This window comes from Podarcis vaucheri (genome assembly GCF_965113315.1).
Source record: "Podarcis vaucheri genome assembly, contig: SUPER_10_unloc_1, whole genome shotgun sequence".
Taxonomy (NCBI): Eukaryota; Metazoa; Chordata; class Lepidosauria; order Squamata; family Lacertidae; genus Podarcis; species Podarcis vaucheri.
In genome coordinates this window covers 2274184-2291528 of record NW_028118809.1, presented here as the reverse complement: position 1 = coordinate 2291528, position 17345 = coordinate 2274184, and the positions used below count along the sequence as shown (strand labels likewise).

Genomic DNA, 17345 nt, shown 5'->3' with positions numbered 1-17345 from the left:
CCGTCTGATTACCCCATGCCCAGGATTGACGACCTCCTCGCGACGGTGCGCAAGGGACGCGTGTTCACCAAGTTGGACCTGCGAGGGGCGTACAATCTCATCCGCATGCGGGAGGGCGATGAGTGGAAGACGGCCATGTTCACACCGCTGGGCACCTACGAATACAGAGTTATGCCCTTTGGATTACAAAATGGCTCTCACTGTTTTCAAGCTTTTATGCATCACGTGTTGGAGGGACTCCTCTACAAGACATGCGTCTGCTTCCTGGATGACATCCTGATTTTCTCTGACTCGCAGCAAGCTCACGACCGAGACGTGAGGGAGGTGCTCAGCAGGTTGCAACAACATAGACTGTACGCCAAGCTGGAGAAGTGCCAGTTCGACACGACGGAGGTGGATTTCCTGGGATACAAGTTGTCGGACAAGGGGATAGCCATGGACAGCACCAAGGTTCGTGCGGTATTGGATTGGAAAAGCCCGCGCAACCGGAAGGAGGTCCAGCGGTTTGTCGGCTTCGCCAACTTCTATCGCAAGTTTATCAAGGGGTTCGCGATGCAGACGGCAGCAATTACGGACACGCTCAGCTCCAAAAAAAAGAAATTCATCTGGACGGAGCAGGCGGAACAGTCCTTTCAAGCGCTCAAGCATCTCTTCGCATCGGAGAAGCAACTGCTGCATATCGACCCCAGTAAACCGTTGAGGGTAGAGACAGACGCGTCAGACAGAGCCGTGGGAGCTGTCCTGCTGCAGCGAGACCCGCAGGGGGTGTGGCGGCCGGGAGCGTTCTACTCCAGAAAGCTCAGCAAGTCGGAGCAGAACTACACCATCTGGGACAGGGAGTTGCTGGCCATTCATGCAGCTTTCAAGGCGTGGAGGCACTTCCTAATCGGCGCCAAGCACACGGTGCAGGTCTGCACGGACCACAAGAATCTGGAGCACTGGCGCACGGCTCAGTTCCTGAACCAGAGGCAGATACGTTGGGCGGAGTTCTTTGCTGACTTCAATTTCCGAATAGAGTACGTCCCAGGCGACACCAACATCATGGCGGATGCACTGTCCCGAAAACCGCAATACCTAGAAGAGGTGACGCCAGCGGCGGCCATGCACATCTTCGCACCGACGGCGTGGGCGTGTGCCTCAGCTACAGTAGACCTGGATGCGGTGCGACGTGCATTGCGGGACGACTCATTCGCGCAAGACAAGATGGCGGAACTGCTCAGAGGCACGGCTACCACGGACGAGTTCCAGGTGCGGGACGGCTTGCTCCTACGCAAAGGGGCTGTCTATGTACCAGGAGACGACCTTCGCGCCAAGGTACTGCAACAGTTGCACGACGCACCCACGGCCGGTCACTTTGGCACAGAGAAAACGATGGAATTAGTCGCGAGAGACTTCTGGTGGCCCAGGCTGAGAGGAGAGGTCGCGGACTACGTCGCGAGGTGCGACACCTGCCAGAGGGCCAAGCCGGTACACAGACCACCGGCGGGACTGTTAGAACCGCTGCAAACACCGTTTGAACCGTGGGAGAGGGTGGCCCTGGACTTTGTGACGGATTTACCCAACTCGAGAGGCAAGACAGCTGTGCTAGTGGTGGTGGACTTGTTCACCAAGATGGCACATTTCATTCCGTGTGCGAAGGTGGCCACGGCGGAACAAACCGCCAAACTGTTCATAGATCACGTGTTCAAAGTGCATGGCCTGCCACGGTCTATCCTGTCCGACCGCGGACGCCAGTTCATCTCGTCTTTCTGGCAGAAGCTGATGGGTTTTCTAAATGTCAAGGTCAATCTGGCATCAGCAAGACACCCGCAGACCAACGGGCAAGCAGAGAGGGTCAATGCCATCATGCAGCAGTACCTGAGATGCTATGCCAATCAACAGCCTGCGACGTGGGTGGATTACCTGCCGCTAGCCGAGTTCGCTTACAACAACACGAAGCACGTGTCCACAGGAGTGACGCCGTTCTTTGCCAACAATGGGAGGAATCCCAGAACCTTCCCGGGACTGGAGAGAGTGGGGGAAGGAGAACCACAGACGGCGGACGCGTTCGCGTCAGAGCTGCAGGCGGTCCACGATCAACTCAGACGGCAGCTGGAGCTAGCTAAGCACGCCTACAAGGTGCAAGCTGACAAGCACAGGCGGGTTGGCGAAGTGATCCAAGTGGGAGACTGGGTCTGGTTGGCAGCCCACGCAGTGCCGACCAGGTCGCTTGCCAAGAAGAAGTTGGGGCACAAGCAGATCGGTCCGTACCAAGTCGAAGCGCAGATCAACCCGGTAGCCTTCCGACTGGCGCTGCCGGAGGGTTCCAGAATGCATCCGGTGTTCCACAGGTCGGTGCTCACTCCCTACAAGGCACCTCACAGGTTCCAGGAGCCAGGGACGGCGCCAAGTCCGCTCCGGGAACGGACGGAGACGCGGGAGGTGAAGCACCAGGACCACATCAACGAGGTCACGGAGATTTTGGACTCCAGATGGGGGGAAGAGGGAGTCGAATACCTCTTAGCCAGAGAGGGCACCCGGGCCAGCGCCAATAGCTGGGTACCAGACTACGCTTTGGAGGAACCCCTGCTCAAGGACGAGTTTCATGCCCTCTTCCCACACAAACCCATGCCAGCGAGCTTCTTCGACGACTGGTTGTTCACACCCACACTTTCTTCCAGCACGTTCCATGGATTCGACTCAGAAGGGGAACCCGCACGGAGCACCCGTTCCCCAGAAGGTTCACCGGCAGGTTCGGCATCAGGCAACTCGTATTGGTGGGACGATCGACCAGAGGAGCGATGGCGCAGGAAGTGGCTGGAGATGCCAGGTCGAGCGACCGACGCAGAGACTGACATGGACGTGTTCGGGGAGGACCTCGGGTTCGAGCACGGCGGTACAGAGATGGAAGAGCAACAAGTCAACGTCGACGACCGCGAGGGGGAAGACTCGGAGGTCTTCAGTTGGCGGCCACCCACGGGGAGCGACCTGTATCCAGCATTCCCTCCCATGATGATGGAGCGCCCAGCACCCACACCTGACAGCGGGGAGGGGGGAAGGGGGGGCTTCGAGGGGGGGATGGATGTCAGGGGTTCAGAAGCAGAGACGCAGAGAAGGGTGGAAACAGAGAGCGAGGGGGAGGAAGCCGAAGGGAGAATGAGTGATGATGACGACCCGAGATCTCCAAGCCTAAGCAGTGAGTCAGAGGACTCCCAAAAGGGAGCCCCAGTGAGCAGAGCAAGGGGGGGATCCGGGGGGACACCCCAGGAGGAAGGGAACAGAGGAGATTCAGAGAGCAGCAGCTGGAAGTCGGGACCCACGCTCATAACTGAGGGCGGCAGCAGCTGGAAGTCGGGACCCACGCTCAAGACTGAGAGCAGCAGGGAGGAAGGTAGCCAGGCATCGGGTTCCGGAGGCTGTCAGCAGGAGGGAGGGCACGAGTCAGGGGTGGTCACGCCCTCCTCAGAGAGCGAGGCAACGGTTAAGAGGAAAGTAGAGAGTTGGGCGCGCGCGCCAAGTTCAAATGCAGCGGAAGCTGGAGCAGTAAGCAGCCCGGAGAGTGAGCCAGGTCCTAAAGCCCGCCGCAAGGAGGCAGAAGGATCAGGGGGGTCAGCGTCAGAGGAGAGTAGAAGGGAGGAGGCCCAGGGGGGCAGAAGGACCCAGAGACGTAGGGAGAGGCGAAGGAGGTGGAGCAAGGCTAGGGTATTAAGCTGGTGTGCAAGAGGCGGGGACTCAGACGGGTCTTCGCCGACCTAGAGCAGAAGGTGTAGAGCTGCACGCTGCAGTTCGGAAATGAAACCTGTAACTCAATAAAGACTCTTTTAAAGTGGACGCTGTGTGGCGTGGTCCTATGTGAGCTGGGACCTGGTAGCAGCTCTGACAATTACGAAGTTAAAACAATAAAAACACATTTCAATCCATCTGATATACAGTGCCACAGCTTAATGTTTACAGCAGACGTAGTCAGTGTGGAGCCTTGAGGATGCTTGTGGTCAGTTAACTCTCAGCATCCCTGACCATTAGTCATGATGGCTGCAGGCTAATGAAGATGGAGTCCAATAACATCTAGAAGGCCCCATGTTGCTACTCCTGGTGTATTGGGACATGGGTGGTGCCGTGGTATAAACCACCGAGCCTCCTGGGCTTGCTGATCAGAAGCTCAGCAGTTCTAACCCGCACAACAGGGTGAGCTCCTGTTCCTCTGTCCCAGCTCCTGCCAACCTAGCAGTTCGAAAGCACACCAGTGCAAGTAGATAAATAGGTACCGCTGCAGTGGGAAGGTAAGTGGCATTTCCGAGCTCCCTGGTTTTTGTTAGGGTGTTCCGTTGCACCAGAAGCCATTTAGTCATGCTGGCCACATGACCCGGAAAGCTGTCTGTGGAGAAACGCCAGCTCCCTCAGCCTGAAAAACAGTCGCCTTGGACTGGACTTGACTGTCCAAGGGTCCTTTACCTCTTACTCCTGGTGTGCAGGAGTGACCAGATCCCCTTGCTATTGTCTTTTAGATGTCTAGTCAACATACATTTGTTTTTTAAAACGTTTGGATTGATCTCATAATTTTGTTGCTGGTTTTGTGTTTGATTGTGTATTTAGTATTTAAGTCTGGGTTAAGTTTTGCAACTTTGTAGAGTTGAAAGCTTTGTAGGCTGCAGTCAGATTTAGGTAGGGTAATACTAAGTGAAGGACTAACTAAACCTGCACACCCACCTGAGGCCTTGCTCCGCTTTCAGCTGGCTGCGATGCAGAAACAAGAATAAAGGCAGTCAGCCGCTGGCAGAACCCCCTTCCCTAGAGAGGTCCAGTTAGCTTCCTTTGGGGGGGGGGCGAATATAAAGACACTCTTTTATTATTTGCATGCTTTTAATCTTCCCTATGTTTATAATCTCCTACTGTAGTTTTGTCTTATTTTATTTTGACCTCTATCATTCTCTCTCCCCTTGCTGCAATTGTCATCAACGTTATGCTCCTGATTTTGGTTGTATTGGTGTTACTGTTATTTTATTTCCGTGTTTTAATTTAGAAGCCACTTTGGGTGTCCCTTTAAGCCTGAAAGGTGGGGTAGAAATTTCTAATTAAACCTGATGTTTTATGCTGGGCAAGCCCTTCACTGTGGTTTGTGTTTGTAGCTATCCTTACCCACTGGCCTGCCTTCATCCTCTCCCATTTTGATGATTTTTAATTGTTAGCATATAGTAAGGATTAATTAGTTAGGCTGCAAACCTCAGCCCATTTACCTGGGGGTAAACACCCCATTGTATTCAGTAGAACTTCCTTCTGAGTAGATGTGGTTAGGATAAGCAAGTTAACTTGGCACTCATAATACTGTTTAAGGTTGGACTTTATCTATTCTACATTTGAATATATTATACTCTTTGGATATATCTGGGAACGTAAGCTCAGTTGTTCCAGGGGCTGGGGAACAAAGGGGCATAGATCTAAAACATCATAATGCATAATAAAATCATGCTGATTATTAACTTACAAAGTGCACTCATTTATCTAGGTGAAATTTGGCTTCAAAGAATGGATCCTAGGAAGAGTTGAGTATACCCAAGTGAGTGACATACCACTAGGCTTGATCTTGCCATTGGTATTAATTCCCATGGTGGCTATTATCATCATCTCAATCTTCTGCTACAGGTAAGATGTGGTTATCAGTCATCAGACAGTATTGAAATGCCGGAGGCAAAAGCTGATGGTTAAAAGAAATATGAAGACAATTATTTGTGATGATTCCCAGTGTTCACACATGCGGTTCTGTGTGAAATAGAATATCACATTGCTTCAGGGCTTTTTTTTAAACCCTCACTGATGCTAATCATCCTATGTCTTGGAGCTGTACATATGTGCAATCAAAGATATATTCTAAGCAGGATGTGGGGAACTTAGATGTGGTTAGCATTTCTTTCTGCCAGTTTTTGAAGGTTTCTAAATATTAAGATGATTGGTTTACTGTGCATTTTCTGTACATGTCATGATGGGAGGTGGGTATATATTGTATATCTTTAGTCAAAGCAAAGGCAGATGAGACTTTCTAAAATGGTATTGAAAACAACAAAGGGTCATTATATCTGTCTTCAGAGAACAACAACATGGAAGAAAATGGGTGACTTTGGAATGCAAAATACAGGTATATTTTTGTAGGAAAGGATTAGGATGTTTAGGTTCCTACCACCTGTATTCAGGAATCTTTCCTGGGGGGGGGGTATCTATGCTGAACTCTGAGATGTTTATAATGTATATTTTTGCAAGGAGAAGCATTGTTTTATATCTGAGTTATCTTACGAAAGACCAGAAAAATGAGTGGAGGTTATCAAATCTGTTTCGATTGCAGAAACCCAGAATATGAGTCACACAACTGAAAACTTCACAGGTTCTGTTTCTGTTTCTGTGCAGTGTCTGAACACATTTGCACCCTACAGGATACTCCCAAGTGTTTCTTGTTCACAACTAGTCCCCCATGCTCAAAACTGTGTGTTTCCCTTCTGAATGAATACGTGTTAGAAAAACATTCAGGAGGGGAAAACTGTGTAGAGGGTAATCTGAGTGCTTGTTACAGCAATGAGATTTAAATTGAAACTTGCACATGACTAATGTTGAAAGGCTGCAACTAACCTGAGCATTAAGAACGGTATTGATAAAGCACGCAGCCATTAGTCCAGGTTCATAAACAACTGTGGAACAGGCCACCAGCAATTATTACTCAACTTCATTCAACAGTTAATAGTTTTCTTTTGAATAAAATCCATTCTTTGAGGTAAATTTTTAAACAATCCTGGCTGCAGTAAAATCAATAGAGCCTTGTTAATTTTGTGCCAGCTTAAATTTCAGCCTATTGTTTTCTTTTCTTCTCCCCCACCCCTCTGCCTTCTCAGTTTTAAAAGATCAGGAGGAAAAAGACTGCGCTTCGGAAGATCCCTCTGGCCTTTTGCATGTCTGTGTTGTAAAATGATTTATTTTTACAGCCTGTAACTTTTCTGTACTCTCTGTTTCTATTCCTTATAGACGGCAAAGCGAACAAGCAGAACGAGAATACGAAAAAATTAAATCACAACTTGAAGGCTTGGAGGAAAGCGTCAGAGACCGGTGCAAAAAGGAATTTACAGGTATGACTTATACCTAATTTCTTGTGGGGCCTCCAGAGAAATCACAAGATGTGTCGAAATGCTGCCACTGTCTGCCTTAAACTGCCTTCTGAGGATATGCAAGAGGCGCAACCGTTCTAGATTACAGTGTGTTGACATGCGCATTGCATAGTCATGTGGCAATTAAATGCAAAGGCCGTCAAAAAGAGAATACAAAAAAGGAACCAACGGGGTTTGTTTTTTAATGTAAAAGGAAAAGAAGTACCTGGAACTAAATTGGCAACGGGGAGTCAGGCCTCTTTCGCCCTGAAGATGTTCCTACTATAACGCAGTTTGCAGCAGCAGTTTGGAGTGGGGTGGCAGGTGAAGGAGCAATATGCTGAAACGGGGTACAAATGGCCAAAACATTTTATTGGCTGCTGGTCACATTGTTTGCCTAGGCATTAGACAAGGTTCCAGTCCTCAGGCAGTCTATAACTACTGAACTGGCACAACCACACTAACACGCTAGAAAAACATTATTGGGAGTAGTAGGAATCTTGGGCTCGCCACTTCACAAACAGATACCATGGTCCTGTCCTGTAATTTGGGGGTGCGGCAGATGTCCCAGCTGTCAAACTGGGATGGGGCCCTGAATTGTCACCCTTATACCAGTGGGTAGCAAGGGAGTCCGTCTCTGTTTACTCCTGTGGGAGGACTTCAATTGCCCTGAGCGAGAAGTTGTGCCAGAAATATGGACCAATGTAGTTAAGCCATAGACTTAACAAGATTGTTGCGAGGAAGACAGAAATCCTGCATTGCTCAGATAAGGCACACAGATATGAGTAAAATGCCTTTCCAACCCCATCAACTGGTAGCTAACAACAGCCTAGCTTTTCTACTTTGTTTTTTTCTCCTCCCACCCCTCCTTTGTATAACAACTTACCAGATGTCAAACTTTTGAGACATTTTGGTTAGTCCCAGTAAAGGTATTGCCTAACTCTGGATTTTGGAGGGTTCCCCCCCACCCTTATGGACCAGTACAGCTAACTCTGCTTTTGCATCTTCTGCCAGCTCCTGTCTAGTTTTCGGCCTGCTCCCTGCCCTAAAAATTGATCCTGTTTCTTCAGCTCTGTCCTTTTCCTTCAGTTCTGACTGTTTCACCAGACTGAGTTTGACTTGTAGCTTGGCGAGGACTTGCCAAAAAGGACCAGTGCTCACTGGTTATGCGACAGCCTGCTCTCTGACCATAGGGAATGTTTACAAAACAAAGAAAACAGGAGTAAATGAAAAATATTGCTGAGACAACAAGTTGATTGACTCTGAGTACTGGTCAGTCAATAAACCAGAAGCCCTCTGTTCTGTACCTTTGTAAGGTGACAAAGCGATTCATCCTCTCCTGTGTCAAAACTTAAAAGCTCTTTGATCAACCTGATGTGATAACAGATGAACTATTTAACCTCCTTCCTTCCTGCCAATAGCCTAGTTGTACTTGCATATTGATCTTTGCTTCTTCATGCACTGTTCTATCTGCCATTTATATTTTAAAATGATAAAAAGAGAAACTTCAGACTTAACTGGCATAGCAGCTATGTCCCAACCCCAAATAAATGGACTAACCTCTGATCTGTTCTCTCAGTTGCTATATTAGGGACAGATTTTTTTAATGAATTTCATGCCTTGGAATCTGATTGTTTTTCACATCTGCTTCCCTTAACAAACATTTCTTACAGATGCAGTTTGGCTCACATGCTACAGTTCTTAAAAGATAGAACCTTGGTTTAAAAAATCATAGCAGCTACACAAAAATCCACTGTTCATTATTAGACCTTCTTCATATTGAAAGAAAAATGAGAGCTTTTCATTGCCCTCTCATTTCTGAGCATTATGCATTCCTGCCATATCTTCATATGAACACTTTTGGGTGAAACCATCTTTTGTAATCTTACCAAACCCGTTAACATTGCTGTTCATGCTAAGACACCATTAATCTTCTCTTTTTAACTTCTGCTCAGTCTTGGACACTAAAAATCCCATGAAGCAGTTTACCTCAGTGTGCACGATATTCCTGTGTGTGCACAGTAACAAATTCATTGAATGCTGACCCACAAATTCCCGATAATATATGTTTTATGGTTATAAATTGTCAGTGTTCTGTTTCTTTACATATCCTTGTACTTGATTCGCCGATATTCATGTACCACATAGTAACGTAAAGGTAAAGGTACCCCTGCCCGTACGGGCCAGTCGTGTCTGACTCTAGGGTTGTGCACTCATCTCACTTAAGAGGCCGGGAGCCAGTGCTGTCCGAAGACACTTCTGGGTCACGTGGCCAGCGTGACGAAGCTGCTCTGGTGAGCCAGCACCAGCGCAGCACACGGAAACGCCGTTTACCTTCCCGCTATAAAGCGGTACCTATTTATCTACTTGCACTTAGGGGTGCTTTCGAACGGCTAGGTGGGCAGGAGCTGGGACCGAAAGACGGGAGCTCACCCCGCCGTGGGGATTCGAACCGCCGACCATACGATCGGCAAGTCCTAGGCACTGAGGTTTTACCCACAGCGCCACCCGCGTCCCACCACTTAGTAACGTAGTTTGCAATAAAAATGAAATTGTAACAGCCCTGTAATGAATTTTCAGCCTGCTAGAAATTCCACAGTTTAAAATGATGCAATAGTTAAAAACAACACAGAACAGCAGGAATAGCTTTGTGAAAGTGCAGTATTTCTATATCCAGTGAGGGGACCGGATGCATCCCTGTATCAAGGTCATTCTATACTATGTTTGACACTATGAAGAAAGGTTGGTCCTGTGCCCTTACTGCCATCAACTCTGTAAAGTTGGGGGCCACATTTCCTTCTGGACAACCTTCTGAGAGCACATGGCAGTGATGGGTGGGGCCAAAGGCAAAATGGGTAGAGCAGCAAACGTAAATGTTATCTTTGTACAGTGGGCTAGAGTCTACACATTCTCACAAACCCCTCTGCCCTCCACTCTGACACACGAGAGGCATCATCTGAGTGCAAGGACACATCCGAGTGCCAGGACACCAATGAGAGGTGAGGCCTCAGAAAATGTCCAAGAGACTTGAAGGGCCACATTGGGCCCCCAGGCGTGAGGTATCCTGCATAGAATAGGATGCAGAACATGCCTTTTGTCCATAGTTCTAAGGACATAAGCTCCTTAAGATACACAGGGCCAAGACCAACACAGATAGAAACATAATTAAACATCAGGCATTAAAAACCTCCTGATACAGAACTGCCTTCATTTGTCTTCTGAAAGTTGTGTGGTTCTTTATCTCCTTGACATCTGATGGGAGGACACCACTGCCAAGAAGGCCCTCAGAAGGCCTGAACATTGGGCCAGTGAGGTCTAATGGATATAGAGTTTAACATAGAAGGGAGACCTTGGTTCAAGGGCCTTACAACATGGCAGTCTCTTCATCTCAGTAGGTTTTGTATGGGAGGCTACAGCAGTCCATATAATACTTTGAAATGTACATAGGATAAGTACCATACAGCATTCTTATGCTGTCCAATTAACAAGGCCATTGGCTCCAGATAGTTTATATCTCAAACTAGAATGCAAAATGCATTTACTCTCCAGTAAATAAAGTAATTTTCTCACAACTGTGTTCTAAATTGAAACTCCTGTCAAGATTATTTCTTCATGCAACTAATTCTGTTAAGCGAGCTTCCACTGGGAAAACAAGTTTTACTGTAAGGTGCAAATCTTGCTAAATGAGACCAAAATTGAAATGGAAGTAAAGCTGAAAGGGTGCTTCAGTTAAAAAATCAGGATATTGATGTTTCCCCCTTCAAAGTAGCAAAGACTGAATCAATAGTTTATTTTCCACTTAAATCTTTAAAATGTTGCCTCTTGTAGATTTGATGATAGAAATGGAAGATCAGACAAACGATGTTAACGAAGCAGGAATTCCTGTGCTGGACTACAAAACATATACGGACAGAGTCTTCTTCCTGCCATCCAAAGACGGAGAAAAAGATGTCATGATCACTGGGAGGCTGGATATTCCTGAAGCTCGACGGCAAACCGTAGAACAGGCACTGAATCAATTCTCCAATCTGCTCAATAGTAAATCATTTCTCATTAATGTAAGTAAAAAGTGAAAGGTCCCTTTTGTCTCCTTGAAACGCATTTTTGCCTGATATATATTTACAACAACAAAATTAGTCTGCATATTTTTGCCATGTATATTTTGCAAAAGGCTGTGTGAACAATGTAAATAATATCTCAAGTAGTTTGACACTGCTCCTGTCATTCCCTGTATGATATTGAGCTGAAATATTATTAGCTCCTTCCATGAACTATTCATATCCAATTTGATCACTGCACTAGCCATTTGGTGTGACAATAAATAAAAGCAGTGTTTTAAAATACCTAGATCTAAAAGTTATTTAAAAGAAAATTTCAATCTGAGAAAGAGTAAAAGGTTGTATATCTTATATAGATCATTTGTATCCTCTTTGAGACTTAACTGAGAAATGCTTTAGAAATCCCCGTTTCTCCCTTTTTCCTTTAACAAACGTGTCCCAAAAATATGTACCAAATGGCAGTGTGATAGCTTATTGTTCAATGAAGTTTATTGTATTGCAAATGACAAACACAATGCTGAATGGCGTAGTTAAACAAAGGCATCACTTCATTTGGCAAAAAATAAAATGCCAAGCTCTAGTTAGTACTGTTGTGGTATATTTTGCCCAAAGCCCTATTCCTACATTTACTCACATGTAAGTTACTTACTGAGACACGGGTGGCGCTGCGGTCTAAACCACAGAGCCTAAGACTTGCCGATCAGAAGGTCAGCAGTTCAAATCCCTGCGACAGGGTGAGCTCCCGTTGTTCGGTCCCTGCTCCTGCCAACCTAGCAGTTCAAAAGCACGTCACGTGCAAGTAGATAAATAGGTACTGCTCCGGTGGGAAGGTAAACGGCGTTTCCATGCGCTGCTCTGGTTTGCCAGACGCAGCTTAGTCATGCTGGCCACATGATCCGGAAACTGTCTGCGAACAAACGCCGGCTCCCTCGGCCTATAGAGCGAGATGAGCACGTAACCCCAGAGTCGTCTGCGGCTGGACCTAACTGTCAGGGGTCCCTTTACCTTTACCTTTTATGTTACTTACTTGTAGCAACAGGATCAGAGCCACACTTCTGACCCTAATTCTTTGCATCCCACTACTGTGCCGCCTCAAATCTTCATTGGTTAAATCTGAGAGGGCAACCTTCACGCAAGTGGAAAACCCGATATGGTGGATTTCCTGCTCAGTGGAAGCCCCTCTATGGAAGCAGCTGTTCATGCAAAGGGTTCCCTTTTCACACATCCATGTTCACCCTGCAAAGGTTGAGGGTGGTGCAGCAATAGGGACACTATATTGGCGGGGGGTATGGCCAGAAGTGTGTCCCTGTTTCTGTTTCTGTACATGAGGAAGCATATAAATATGGACCCAGTGAGTCGTCTTTTTGGAACTGGTTACAGAATGAATGAATGAATGAAAGGAATGAAATTCAGTTGCTGAATCACATACCTGATGTTTTTCTGTTTTCTTTCTTTAGTTCATTCACACATTAGAAAACCAAAGAGAATTCTCTGCCCGTGCAAAAGTGTATTTTGCATCTCTCTTGACTGTGGCTTTGCATGGGAAGCTAGAATACTATACGGACATCATGAGGACATTGTTTTTGGAGCTGATGGAGCAGTACGTTGTGGCCAAAAATCCCAAACTGATGCTCAGAAGGTACGGAAGGTTTCTTCAGTTGCCCAGTTTCCATTGAAGTAAATGAAACTCCCATGATTTTTAACAGAGCACCTTATTGTGCCTGTTGCCTCCCTTCTCAAATACATCTATTACTATTTGTGCACTGGGATTCTAAGAACTTTAGTACATGTTTGAGAGTGTAAGAGTAGGGCTGGGAAGGTCTGGGTTCAAATCTCTACTCAGCTATGAAGCTCATTGGGTGACCTTGGGGCCAATCATTACATGTCTGCCTAATCTACCTTACAATGCAGTTCTGAGAATACATTGGGAAGAGAAGAACCATACACATTTTATCCTGCCTTGTAGTAACAGAGGATATAAAACATCCTTACAGTGAGGAATGTGATGCATGTTTTCCTGTCATATGATAGAGAGACAACCAGTGGTTTCTCCAGCAGGTGTGGACAAGCTGTGGTTTCTCCAGCAGGAAAAGCATCCTCCTCCTGACGTTTCTCTCAGATAGCTACGTTACAATGAAGACCCCAGCGATTCTTCTGTGGCATATTTGTTATAGCAATTAATTTAGTACTGATTGAACGATATTCTTAGGGTACTTCCCTATTGCTACTGATATCAAAATACTTCTTCTTCTTTGGCGATCACTCGTAGCCGAGTAAGATTGTCTTCCATAAACATGATTTTAGCGATGAGTCCATAAGTGACTGTGGAGGCCCATTCTGGACCCACACGTCCCTCCACAGTGGGGACATTGGTTCCTGGGCAGGAGTTGATCCCGGTGTGGATTTGCCAAGTGTGCCTTCCTCTTAGGACGTTTCTCCCTTGCGTTCTGAGTTTGAGTTGTCTTCAAAGCCCATGACACCTTTGGTAAAGGCTGTTCTCCAACTGAAGCGCTCACAGGCCAGTGTTTCCCAATTGTCGGTGTTTATACTTCATTTTTTTAGATTTGCCTTGAGACAATCTTTAAACCTCTTTTGTTGACCACCAGCATTACGCTTTCCATTTTTAAGTTAGGAATAGAGTAGTTGCTTTGGAAGACGATAAGGCATCCGCACAACACCCATCTATTTTCAACCTTATATTAGAAAGTAGAACTGCGCATTGAGGACTGCATGTCTTAATCTACAGATTTTGCGATGCACCAGGAAGACACCTACAAATTAACACTTAAATGGCTAAGGGGGGAAAGAATACAAGCATTCATGTTTGCTCACAAGTAAGTGGGAATGCACATTACAAAACATGCCTATAATGAATCTACATGAGATTGTATGTGCTGGGTAAGGAATATAGGAAAGATTCTGAATTTTAGCTCTTGACAAATGCATGAATTCAGGCTGCACTAGCCATGTAGTTCAACATTTATTTGTTCATTTGTTTCAGATCAGAAACTGTGGTGGAGAGGATGCTTTCTAATTGGATGTCAATATGTTTATATCAGTACCTCAAGGTAAAGTCTGAAATGCATGCACACTTTACACTTGCTGTGTTTTGGCATAATAACCAAACCACAGTTTGGTGTTACAAATAAGCCTCAGACTCATGTACTTCCATCTCCCTCGTGGTGGAACTCATCCTGGAAGGATGAGTTCCAGCAAACCATAGTTTGGTCTGCAACCCTTGTTTTCAGGCATCATCATCATCAAATCTTTATTGCAGTCATAGACCAGCATAAGTAGGGTGGGGTACAATCATTTAGAGGAGGCATAGGCAAACTCGGCCCTCCAGATGTTTTGGGACTATAACTCCCATCATCCCTAGCTAACAGGACCAGTGGTCAGGGATGATGGGAATTGTAGTCTCAAAACATCTGGAGGGCCGAGTTTGCCTATGCCTGATTTAGAATCAGTTAAACATTTTGGAAATCTAAGAAGTATTAAAATATAAGGTATATCTAAAGTACTATAAGAATCTAAAAGAAGGGTTAGGAGCAGCAAACGGATGTGGGAGAACATAAAAGGTTAGTGTATAAAATTTAGAGAGCACTCTGATGTGAGTGTTCATTAAATCTTGTTAGTGGCACAGGTCATCAGTTGTTTTCAGGCAAGTGCAAACCATAGCTTACTTATTTAGATGAAACTGAAAACTATAGCTTCCAGGTGAGCATATGTGAACTTCAATTCAGGAAGTGGCAGGCTACCAAACCCTGCCCACAACATCTCACTACATTACAGGTCCGCTTCCAGCCTTCCTGCAGTATAAAGATCTAAAGGACAAACCAACGTGTGTTTAGGGGAACAGGCTTAGAAGCCTCCCTACGATCCAAAACCCAGATAATGCAAAGTTCCCAATTGTGGGGAGGCTTCTGAGTGCATTCAGATTAATGTGCCTTCAGACCATCGTACTCAACCCGTGAAGGTCAGAAGCAGCCTGGGCATGCATAAATGTAAGTTGAGTTGCATGCCTGATCTGCCAGCTCCTCACTTTCAGCCCACATGCCTCCAACTGCATGAATATGGCTTGTGGTTTGCAGCAAAATGGCATCAGGAGTTGCTAATCCCCGTCTGCAAGAGGAAGGACGGAAGGTTTGTTCTCATAATGTCAGGTTAGGGTTCTGTGTTTGCTCAAACACTGCCACTGTTTATCTGTCAAAACATAGCTAATATTGACATTGTCTTCCCTCGCCAATTTTTACAGGACAACGCAGGAGAACCTCTTTATAAGTTATTCAAGGCTATCAAACATCAAGTGGAAAAAGGCCCTGTGGATGCTGTGCAAATGAAAGCCAAATACACACTGAATGACACTGGTTTGCTGGGAGACGATGTAGAGTATTCACAACTGGTGCGTAACTTTTATAGACCTTTCAGGAAATTGGTAAAATGGAATCCTTCTGAAATGCATCATTCCCTATTACCCAGCTGTTGGGGGGGGGTTGCTTTTCTTTTGTTTTTGTAAAACGTAGATAATGGAGAAGTGCCATAGGGCCAAAAAATAACGATAAAGTAATTAATTTTGTTGCCCTGACTTGAACACAATAATTTGACATGAAGCCTTTGGTATTTTAGTGGATTAACCCAAAGAAGAAAAGGTAATGGCATTTTCAAATGTGAAGTCTCTCTTCCAAAAGAATAAACACAAATTAACAACTCAGATGACAATAGACAGTTTTTTAAAAGGGGGATTAGATAAATGAAACATAGTAGGTCCCTCAATAGCTGTTAATGGCCTGATTGAATTGAATCTCCATGTTCAGATACAGTATGGCACTGGGTGGAACAAAAGGGTTGATGCCTTCATTTCAGAGCTGTGAAATTCTGGGGAGTACCGATCCCAGACGGACCCGTTGATCTGGTCCAGGAGAGTAGTGTTTAAGCTGTGAATTTTATAATGTCCTAGCTTTGCGGTCTCTCTTCGCCTATTATAAATTGCATTCCCGCCCAGACTCTTCTAACCCACATTCCATCCGTAGCCAGCATGTTCTGCTCAAGTCCTTTGCTGTCCATCGAGCAGAAGGCTCACTTAGCCAGATGGCACAGCGGGAGTTGTGCTGTTCATACTGGCATGGTTAGGTTTTCACGTGACCCGCCATTTGGGAGGAATCTGAGAGCCAAGGGATGTGGTGGCGCTGTGGGTTAAACCACAGAGCCTAGGGCTTGCCGATCAGAAGGTCAGCGGTTCAAATCCCCGCGACGGGGTGAGCTCCCATTGCTCAGTCCCTGCTCCTGCCAACCTAGCAGTTCGAAAGCACGTCAAAGTGCAAGTAGATAAATAGGTACTGCTCTGGCGGGAAGGTAAACGGTGTTTTTGTGCACTGCTCTGGTTTGCCAGAAGCGGCTTAGTCATGCTGGCCACATGACCCGGAAGCTGTTCACCAGCTCCCTCAGCCACTAAAGCAAGATGAGCGCCGCAACCCCAGAGTCGGTCACGACTGGACCTAATGGTCAGGGGTCCCTTACCTGAGAGCCAAGTATCTCTGCATCAAATATGCAGGTTTGTTTGTTTGTCTGTTTGTTTAAAAATCCCTCTTGAGAAGTTGGTTTTGGGGAGAAATCCCCCATTGGCTGCAATGGGGAATTTCCTCTGGATTCAGAGAAGGGATTAAAATTCCTTAGGCCTGAAGCAGGGGAGGAAGGGGTTAAATTTCCCTCCACCATGCCTGATTTAGCTGAGATCCCTGCACTGCAGGGGGTTGGATTGGATGACCCTTGGGGTCCCAATTCTGTGATTCTGTACAAAGGCACATACTACATCGCATCTCGTTCGGCTCCAACTTGCTTATGAAAGATTTAAAAACGTAGTGTAGACGAACAGACCATGGGACTGGACTTTGCAGAAGTGTGTTGTCATATTCTTCATCTAGAAAAATCACACTGCTGGGGAAATTCTCCCATGTTTATTGGCATTACTAGAAACGATTTCATTTTGTTTGACAGCGACTTGTGCAGTGGCACAACTGTGGCATCAGAAGAAACTTAATAAAAAACACTTACAAAGTGATGTTTGAAAGCACATTTAATATATTTTTCAGGAAAGAGAATGTTGGGGGGAGTATGGGAAGAGCAAGGAGTTTGTAAGACTTTTAGACATAGTATATAACTTTTCAAATCTTGACAGGTCAAATCA

At 46.1% G+C, this 17345-nt stretch overlaps 1 protein-coding gene across 3 annotated transcripts in view; it reads left to right on the top strand.

Annotated features, from left to right (window-relative positions):
• PLXNB2 (plexin B2) overlaps window positions 1-17345 on the top strand; it is a 347353-nt gene that overhangs the window by 305112 nt on the left and 24896 nt on the right. For all 3 annotated transcript variants that reach the window (XM_082242442.1, XM_082242444.1, XM_082242443.1), the window contains exons 23-28: window positions 5483-5619; window positions 6985-7085; window positions 10932-11161; window positions 12619-12800; window positions 14163-14229; window positions 15417-15563. In XM_082242442.1, the coding sequence (XP_082098568.1) occupies window positions 5483-5619; window positions 6985-7085; window positions 10932-11161; window positions 12619-12800; window positions 14163-14229; window positions 15417-15563 (864 nt within the window). The remainder of the gene's footprint in view (window positions 1-5482; window positions 5620-6984; window positions 7086-10931; window positions 11162-12618; window positions 12801-14162; window positions 14230-15416; window positions 15564-17345) is intronic.